The sequence below is a fragment of the Eleutherodactylus coqui genome, chromosome 2, assembly GCF_035609145.1.
Source record: "Eleutherodactylus coqui strain aEleCoq1 chromosome 2, aEleCoq1.hap1, whole genome shotgun sequence".
In the NCBI taxonomy this organism is placed as follows: domain Eukaryota; kingdom Metazoa; phylum Chordata; class Amphibia; order Anura; family Eleutherodactylidae; genus Eleutherodactylus; species Eleutherodactylus coqui.
This window is the reverse complement of record NC_089838.1, coordinates 28,806,997-28,816,992: the sequence shown is the minus strand read 5'-3', so window position 1 is coordinate 28,816,992 and position 9,996 is coordinate 28,806,997. Positions and strand designations below refer to the sequence as shown.

At 45.0% G+C, this 9,996-nt stretch overlaps 1 protein-coding gene across 2 annotated transcripts; it reads left to right on the top strand.

The window, feature by feature from the left end:
- The first annotated feature begins 3,414 nt into the window (after positions 1-3,414).
- On the top strand, positions 3,415-7,421 carry LOC136610414 (potassium voltage-gated channel subfamily A member 1). Of its 2 annotated transcripts, none has more exons than XM_066589645.1 (2): positions 3,415-3,458; positions 5,514-7,421. In XM_066589645.1, the coding sequence occupies exon 2, from the start codon at positions 5,949-5,951 to the stop codon at positions 7,416-7,418; it is 1,470 nt and encodes a 489-aa protein (XP_066445742.1). In that variant the 5' UTR covers positions 3,415-3,458; positions 5,514-5,948; the 3' UTR covers positions 7,419-7,421. The 2 variants fall into 2 exon arrangements, with proteins under 2 accessions (XP_066445742.1, XP_066445741.1); XM_066589644.1 differs by lacking the exon at positions 3,415-3,458 and adding an exon at positions 5,159-5,253.
- The last annotated feature ends 2,575 nt before the right edge of the window (positions 7,422-9,996 follow it).

Below are 9,996 nucleotides of genomic sequence, written 5' to 3'. Positions count from 1 at the left end.
CAGCCCAATATGCTCCATGCAGAGCCGGCACATCAGCGATGATGCAGCAGTGCGAGCCTGAAATAGAACATACCACGATTATGTTATCGCGTGAGTTTTCCGCGATCAAAATCACATCTGTCTGTATAGGGTTGCATAAACCAATGCAATCCTATGGCAGTGTGCAACGGCGGAAATTATGCGTGAAATCTCGCTGCGGAATTTCCGCTTATGTGCATTCAGCCCTAAGGGGGCAAGATAGAAGCCTTTCCTAACAAAGAAAAACATCCAATCCTGGCTATGTTATGCCAAAACCTACATCAAGTCTGCCAAAAGTATGTGGTCAAGTATGTTTTATGGTCAGATGAGACCATGGGTGAACTTTTTGGCCAGAATTCCAAATGGTATATTTGGCGTAAAGCCAACACTGCACATTACCAAAAGAACAGCAGACCCGCAGTGAAGATGGTAGAGGCAGCATTGGGACTGTTTTTCTGCTGCTAGTACTGGGGCTTTAGTCAAGGTGGAGGGAATTATGAACCGTTCCAAATATCAGACCATTTTGGCACAAAGCCTTCAGGTCTGCTAAAAAGCTGAAGATGAAGAGGAATTTCATCTTTCAGCACAACAACGACCCAATGCATACCTCCAAATCAATAAAAGAATGGCTTCACCAGAAGAAGATTAACGTTATGGAATGGTCTGAATCCCATTGAAGATCTGTTGGCTGGCCTGAAGAGGGCGCTACACACGAGATGTCCTAGCAATCTGACAGATTTGGAACGCTTTTAGAAGGGAGAGTAGGCAAAGATTGCCAAGTCAAGATGTGCCATGCTCATAGACAACTACCCAAAAAGACTGAATGCTGTCATAAAGTCAAAGGGTACATCAACAAAGTATTAGTTTTAGTGTATGTACATTTATGCAACCATGTTATTTTAGTTTTTATCTATTATTTAGTTTAGTATCTGTCTATCTCAAAACTGTCTGTCTGTCTCATATCTATCTATTTATCTAATATCTATCTATCGGTATTAGTGTATCTTGACACCACCGGAAGCTATGGGTTTGACAGGAGGAACGCCCCTGTCACACCCCTAGCTCCTGATAGGGCCAAGGGTGTAAGGTCCTGATAGCACACTGTGGAAGAATGTCATCGTTACCTGCAGCCTTTGTCTCAGGATAACATTTGTGATGAGGCTTACATTTAGAGTTGCAAATGCTGTCATGTTACCACTGTAACATGGCAGCATTAACATCTACAAATGTAAGCCTCATCACAAATGTTATCCTCACCCTAATGTCCCCCGCTCACAGCTGCTGGACTTACCGCTTCAGCTGCGCTGCGTGCATTGTCACCTCCGTCTCCGCCGCTTCCCCGCTCACAGCTGCCGGCAACAGCATTTGTGTTCCGCAGCCATGAGTGTCAAGTCCGTGGAGGACGCTCCCCCGCTGAGACATGCCGCCGTCGTCGCTTGCTCTCCGTCGCCGTTGGGACTGACTGATCCATGCTAGGTGCTCCCCCAATGACAGCTGGCCGGCTCCTTGCTTCTGCTCCCCGTTCCTGGTAAAGACGCATCTGCTGGGGGTTGGGGAGAAAGCTGGCGGCGTGTAGTCAAGCAGTAGCAGGCCAACGGATTACATTCTGTGTCTCCCCCCAGCCCTGTGGCCTCCCTGCAGCCGCTGGTATGTACAACGTACTTCGCTTGGGGCTGGCTCTGACAGCTGTGGAGCGCTGGCAGCGCCGGAAAACCTTCCTCAGGTCGCTTTTGCCTCTGTGAAATAACCCAGCGGCTTGCGCCTTGGTGGCCAGGAGGACCGTGTGAACTCTGGTGGTGCCTTTGCACCTGGCACCGCTGCATGTCTTTTATAGGCAACTTCTAGTGCCCTTCCAGGACCTAACTGGCAGCCTGCTGTGCAGCCAATCAGATACACTAATACCCTATCTATCTCATATCTATCTTTCTATCTATCTATCCATCTCATATCTATCTATCTAATCTATCTTATATCTATCTCTCTATCAGTGCTGTTGTATCTTGTCTCCACCAGAAGAATGGGTGCGGACAAGCTGCACGCCCACAACCAATGCCTACAACTTCATTGTACTCCTGTGCACTCCTCGTGCTCCGCCGCCCCTCTCCATTGCCTTAACATAGTGGCTGTTCAGTACTGAATGGCTGCTATTTACATTGAACGAACAGCGTTCAGCTCATCATTCATCGTTTATGCTGCATAAACGATGGACGTTTAGCTGATCACTAGCAGCCGTTCAGTACTGAACGGCCTTTACTTTATCTCACTGGAGCGCGATGAGTGAAATCTCCTCCTGCCACCCCGCTGTTAGGTGCAAAGAGCTAGTATGTGTGGGGACGAGTGTCGGGCATCGTTTGCCTGACACTCGTCCCGTCTGAATGGGCCTTTAGGCTAGGTGTGTACTAGCATTAAAAAAAAGTCTGCATTACGTCTGCAAAAAACTGCCGTTTTTCCATCTGTGTGCAGTCCCAATATTCGGTCAATATTTGGTCCGTTTATCTCTCTGTGTGCCATCTTTTTTGTTTCTGCATCAAAAAAGACAGAAAACAGACAGCGCATGGACTGCCCGCAGACTGCACCGCCGGCTCTCCATCTTTTCCTATCCCTATTGATTTGAGTAGGAAAGTCTCATCCGCAAAATGTATCAAAATAGTGCATGTAATGAGTTTTCTAACGCAGTCCGTGTCCGCGTGAAAGAACTCGCTAGTGTATGTAGCCACATTGAGTAATACGAGTCTGTACGCTGTCCGTGCGTGCCCGTTTTTTAACGGACTATACAAGGACGAAAAACAGCGCTAGTGTTCCAAAGGCCGAACACAAGTATTGTCATCCAGCTTTTCTAGACTACACAGTATTGCCATGATACATCTTTGTGATGCATGATCCAGCTTTTCCACAACACTGATAAACTGAATATTTTTTTTAAGGGACTCATCTTGGATTAATATATTTTCAAATGCTCTGATCTCCAAGAGCTTCTGCAGCAGCTTGGGCTGTGAAAGTGACAAGCAAAATACAACAGAGCTTGAATCCAGATCCAGCTGCCAGCAGTGATCTCTGCAGAGTCTGGTGACACTATGACAAGAATCATGATGAGCAAGCAGTGCAGGCACTTCCATGACAGTCCCTGACACAGTGCACAGGCAGCAGGCATGACTGCTCTGCACAGGATCCCACACTGTGTGCAGCCTTCACAGCCAGGTCATTAGCATTTTATAGCCACCGCTGGGAATCCAGCTAGAGAATAGCATGCAGCCTGTGGAAAGTGCTGCAGAGCAAACTGGAAGGGGGAATGAGAGAGACAGACACAGCAGTCAGCAGTCAGTGTGCTGGCATCTTGCTACATTGTAACTGCATCGCAATGTGGAAGGAAAGAATCCCCTCTGCAGCTGACAACCAGAAGCCCATCATGTAATGCCTGACTCCAGTGATCATGGACCATGGTATGTGCCTTTTGATCTACTAACCTAAAATCAATTGTCGGGCAAGCAGCAGAGGCTGTGTCATGACTGCAGCACATAGTACACTGGGGGAGGACTGAGCCTGGGAATTGCTTGCCTGTATTGCAGACAGAAGCATTGGTGTAGTAGAGGGGTGCACTACCTGCAAGTAAGGGGATGCTCTGTACATTGGCAATGACTGAGCCTTGGAATGACTGGTTGGATAACTGTTTTGGGGGAGCACTGATAGCAGTTTTGGGGGGGATTTGGTCAGAGTTTGGTAAAAACTTGCTTCTTTTGCATTGAGTTGAGGGTTTGCTGCAATGGTTGATGTTGAATTTGTGCTTTGGTGGAGTAGAGGGCTACATGGTGGAGTGGAGAGTGCGATGGGTGACTAGTGCAGCGGCGGGTGCACTGGGTGACTGGTAACGAAAAGGATTGCACTGTGATTGGTAGCGTAGAGTTCTGTACTGGTCATTGGCATTAAAAGTTGACTTGGTATTGAAGTACAACTGGAGTAAAGGGTGCAGCGAGTGTGTGGTTGAGTAAAGAGGTACTTGGTGGAGTGGTTACGTACTTATCGTTGGCATCGAAAACTGAGTTGGCTTTATTGCAGTCTTGGTATTGATACTAGTGGAGAAGAGGGGTGTGTTGATGGCTAGTGGGGGTGCTTTGACCATTGCTAGTGGATCAAGTCTAAGAATCACTTTCCTTTATTACAGGTTGGGCATTGAATGACTGGCAGAGTGGATGGGTACTCAATATTCCTTTGGGGGAAGACTAAGGCTTAGGGATATCTTGCTACCTTTGCAGATGACTGGTCATGTAGAGAACTGATTGAGGGTATTCTCACCATGGATCTAGCGTTTTACATTGGCATTGCAGGTTTTTTTTTCTTGGGCAGTAGTGGTATTGATCTTGATGTTAAGGGGCAGATAGATTTGGCCAGCAGGTGCGCAGTGCATGGATGAGTGCGCATTGGTAAAGCTGGCATATGATGAATTGGATTGACACTTGCATGTAAGTGATTAGGATTCTGCAGCTGGCACCTGGCACTGCCTCCTGTGGACTGTTTGCCGGTTGTGCTTATACACGTGAAGCACTCACTATCTCTCCTCCCACATCATGTTCACAATGTTGGGGGGGTGATCATGGCTAATAGATTATTTGTCGGATGCCCACATGGAGTAGGAGGAAGAGGGGGGGCTCTGTTGCTTGCATTGCATGCTGCCTGCATTGCGTCTCAATGTGAATCCCGTTAGAAAAAAAAAACACAGCCTTGTTTTTCCCCTTCTCTTAGCAGTAAAAGCTTATAGGATGTAGTATTTCGAATGGCTGGACTTGTGATACCCAGGGAGGATCTGTTCCTGCCTGCACCAAACAGCTCTCATGTTTCTGCTGATACTGCAACGTCAATAAATGGTTAGAGTTTGCTATTCCCTCTTAATGTATTCAGACTTAGCCATAGCAGGCTCATTACGGCTATAGAGAAGGCTGATGCTCCTATGATGCAGCTGGTCTGCATATCCCTGGGACTGGTCTACAATACAGAATAAACTGCGCAAGGAGTGAGGATTAAAGCATCATTTGTTCATTTGGATGACTCTCTATGCGGCTACATTTGCTTTCCTTCTATAGCATGTAGAATGGGCAGCTGAGCAGGACTAACATGGGCTTTATTGTGCATTTAAGGGGCACAGGATCTTGCCTTTGCATGTGCCTCTCTGTATACTGCAAGGCTTGACGCATTCCCAGCCTGCTATTACTTCTCATCCTGCTGCAGCAGCACCTACACAAGGTAAGGGAAACAGCTCCGGCTTCACCTCCCCCTTCCCCTGCAATCTATGCACTGCAGCAATGTGATTTGTCTGGTGTTTGTGTTGTGAACTTAACTTAGTGCATAGTAAAGGAATGTGCTACATTGTAATTGCCTGCGGTAGACACTCTGCATGTTTTTGATACATCCTTCTGTGTTATGCTTTTTTAGTGATTTGTTATGTCTTTACTCCCTTTTTAGTACTTTTCCTTTTGTTTGTTTTTTCTTATATTCCCCTGCAGCATTCATCTACCGCGCTGGCGTGATCTTCTGGTTTACCTAACTGTGAATACAAAAAGGAGGGGAAAGCAAGAGGAAAATCTGCTGAGTTGGCAAAGACCGTAGCATCCATCCTACAGCATTTCATGTTTGGGGAGCTGTGACAGCATTACAGCAATGGTAGATTCAGATAGGAGAACTGACCTGCTGCAATAGAGAAAAAAAACAGTAAGGATCTTATATTGTTTTTGCTAAATTCCCACTAGGACAGTGTCAAGGGGGTGCTGGCTTCTGTGGTAGATTTGCATCCCCCTATCCTGTTTCTGTTGCTTTCAAGACCCTGAGGGACCTGGCAGTCTATAAAGAACAAAGTCAAGGGGTTGAAGGAGGGTGCTGCAGCATCAAAGTGGTTATTTCTAGCAGCTCCTCCTCCCCCACCCCTCCTCCCCTGCAGAAAAATGACCGTGATTGCTGGGGAGAACATGGACGAGACCTCAGCCCTACCCGGGCACCCTCAAGACAGCTACCAGCCAGACCATGATGATCATGAGTGCTGTGAGAGGGTGGTCATCAATGTGGCTGGGTTACGTTTCGAGACCCAGTTAAAGACCTTAGCCCAATTCCCCAATACTTTGCTTGGGAACCCCAAAAAGAGGATGCGTTACTTTGACCCTCTTAGGAATGAGTACTTTTTTGATCGCAACAGGCCCAGTTTTGATGCCATATTGTATTACTACCAGTCTGGGGGCAGGCTCCGAAGGCCAGTCAATGTACCTCTGGACATGTTTTCAGAGGAGATCAAGTTTTATGAACTAGGGGAAGAAGCGATGGAGAAATTTCGTGAGGATGAGGGCTTTATAAGAGAGGAGGAGCGCCCTTTGCCAGAAAGAGAGTTCCAGCGTCAGGTGTGGCTTTTGTTTGAATACCCTGAGAGCTCAGGACCAGCCAGGATCATCGCCATAATTTCAGTCATGGTAATCCTCATCTCTATTGTTATTTTCTGCTTGGAGACTTTGCCAGAGTTGAAGGAAGACCGGATCTTTAGTCGCAGGCTGGAGAACAGTACAGTTTACTTCAAATCCAACATCTTCACGGATCCCTTCTTTGTGGTGGAAACCCTCTGCATCATCTGGTTCTCCTTTGAATTGGTGGTAAGGTTCTTTGCTTGTCCCAGCAAACCGGAGTTCTTCAAGAACATCATGAACTTTATTGACATAGTGGCCATCATCCCATATTTTATCACCTTGGGGACTGAAATGGCCGAGCAAGAAGGTCCCCAAAAAGGGGAGCAGGCAACATCTTTGGCCATCCTGAGGGTCATCAGATTGGTAAGAGTCTTTAGAATCTTCAAACTCTCCAGACATTCTAAGGGCCTCCAGATTTTGGGACAAACCTTGAAAGCTAGCATGAGAGAACTAGGGTTGCTAATCTTTTTTCTATTCATTGGGGTCATCTTGTTCTCCAGCGCAGTGTACTTTGCTGAAGCAGAAGAGGATGACTCTCATTTTACAAGTATCCCTGATGCTTTCTGGTGGGCGGTGGTATCCATGACCACTGTGGGCTATGGTGACATGTACCCTGTGACAATTGGAGGCAAAATCGTGGGCTCCTTGTGTGCCATTGCTGGTGTCCTGACAATTGCCCTGCCTGTACCTGTCATCGTGTCCAACTTCAACTACTTCTACCACCGAGAAACTGAAGGGGAGGAACAGGCTCAGTTACTTCATGTTAGTTCCCCCAATTTAGCCTCTGACAGTGATCTGAGTCGACGCAGTTCTTCGACTATGAGCAAGTCTGAGTACATGGAGATCGAAGAGGATCTGAATAATAGCATAGATAATTTTAGAGAGGCAAATCTCAGAACTGGCAACTGCACCGTAGCCAATCAGAACTGTGTTAACAAAAGCAAGCTACTAACAGATGTGTAGATCGAGGTCCACAGCTGCAGGATGTCAATGGCTCTGCCACTTTCTGTAGATGCTTTAAAACTAGTCTTTGAATGCTTTACCTTTTCATCGTTAATGCATTGTTGCATTGCGAATTTGTGCTCAGCGAACAAAGAAGCTTTCAGGATCCGTGAAAGATAACTATTAATCATTTATTTTTAAATGGAATATTTTTTTGGTTCTTCTTCTTCCTTCTTCTTCTTCTTCCAACCGGTCGATTGGGGGCGGGAAAGTATCTCCTGACCAGTTGTAATAGTGAAAGGGTTAAAAAAAAATTACTACAGGACAGCAAGTAATTAACACTTTCACCCTCCCCCCCCCCCCCCTTTGCTTGTCAGTCTTAAGGTTTCAAATGGCAGCCATTGATTTAAAGAGATATGCATGGATTTACAGTAGATATTCAAAGACAACTACGTAGAGCATCCGAGGAAGTGCATCTAATGGAAAGGGTTAACAATGAAGTATGCAAAACACTTTTGATCTGAAGAAGTGTATTACTATCCAATGAAATAATATGCACTTACTGATGACCTACTGATTCATAAAGCACCTTAGGAATCAATCTATGACTTTGCTTCATCTTAAAGGGACAGGGACTTATTAAGTCATTTAAATGGAAAAAAAAAAACACATACATCTGCAATTGCTGCTAGAGTTTTCTTTCTTATATGCAGATGATATCAACTTGATTTTTTATTTCTATTTGGTTCACAAAACTTGGATGCAACCCCCCTAATCTTTTTACCCTCTCGCCCCCCCTTACTCCCCCTATTCATGTTGCAATACAGCACAATGGTATTAATCATTAGCATGTTTTTTTCAATTTGATACCTATTGTATTTATTTGGTAATCTAGCATGCCTGAAATGTTACCTCAACCAATATGGGGGATAAGTTTTATTTTTTAGATTTTTTTTTTTCTTTTTAATTTCATTTTCTTCTGCTTTTCCTTTAAAAAAAACCCTTTGGCTTTTCGTGTGACATACAGTGGGCGGCAGCGCCACAGATGCTGCGGCCTATACCTGTAAAAGAAAAACAGAATTCATTTTTTTTAAAATTAATTTCTTGTCTTTTTTTTTAATTGGTATGATTTGCATTCACCAAAAGTGCACTCCTAATTTCAGAAAAATAAAAATGAAAAAAAACAAAAACAAAGAAAAAAAAAATACGATTTTAAATTAGTAAATTTACAGTACTGTATGTAAATGCATAGTAAGTCAAAAAACGGAGACAATAACCTTTTACTGAAGACCACGCATGTTAAAGTATTCAGCATTATGGCCTATTTGACTAAGGTGTAATCTGAAGTAATTTATGCATGATATCAGTATTATAGAAAAAAAAATTAAAAAAATTTTAAAAGTCAATGTTCTTATTGGATTAGGAGCCAGAGGGGAATTTAAGGGCCTAATGATTTTTTTCCTGTAGTATATCTCAGGGAAATATGCTAACTTATCTCCAGGCATACTTCTTAAAAAAAAAAAGAAAAAAAAAGAAAATCCTAGGGTTACTATACGACTACTTAAGAGTCAAAAATGAACAGTATGTATTGATACTGAAGAAATTCAAAGCAAAGCATAGACTTACTGAATTGGTGCAGACGCATGTATATTGCTACAGCCTCAGAATGTAATTTATCATTAACTGTATGCATTAAAAACAAACAAAAAAAAAAAAAAAATGCCGACATTTCCTTAGTAGAGATGAGCGAACACCAAAATGTTCGGGTGTTCGTTATTCGTAACGAACTTCCCGTGATGCTCGAGGGTTCGTTTCGAACAACGAACCCCATTGAAGTCAATGGGCGACCAGAACATTTTTGTATTTCGCCGATGCTCGCTAAGGTTTTCATGTGTGAAAATCTGGGCAATTCAGGAAAGTGATGGGAATGACACAGTGACGGATAGGGCAGGCGAGGGGCTACATGTTGGGCTGCATCTCAAGTTCACAGGTCCCACTATTAAGCCACAATAGCGGCAAGAGTGGGCCCCCCCCCCCTCCCAACAACTTTTACTTCTGAAAAGCCCTCATTAGCATGGCATACCTTAGCTAAGCACCACACTAGCTACAACAAAGCACAATCACTGCCTGCATGACACTCCACTGCCACTTCTCCTGAGTTACATGCTGCCCAACCGCACCCCCTCCCCCCCACAGCGCACACCAAACTGTCCCTGCGCAGCCTTCAGCTGCCCTCATGCCACACCACCCTCATGTCTATTTAGAAGTGCGTCTGCCACGACGAGGGACCGCAGGCACACACTGCACAGGGTTGGCACGGCTAGGTAGCGACCCTCTTTAATAGGGGCGGGGCGATAGCCCACAATGCTGTACAGAAGCAATGAGAAATACAATCCTGTGCCACCGCCATCAGGAGCTGCACACGTGGGCATAGCAATGGGGAACCTATGTGCCACACACTATTCATTCTGTCAAGGTGTCTGCATGCCCCAGTCAGACTGGTTATATGCACCTTAACAGTAACCGCGTTGGTGGTAATGTGGTGGTGACTGCGGACCTAGTACCACGGTTGTATTTTGTTGGTTTTCGGAATGTGGCC

Coding starts and splice junctions, on each gene's coding strand:
- LOC136610414 (XM_066589645.1), top strand. CDS start 5,949: ATGACCGTGATTGCTGGGGAGAACATGGACGAGACCTCAGCCCTACCC.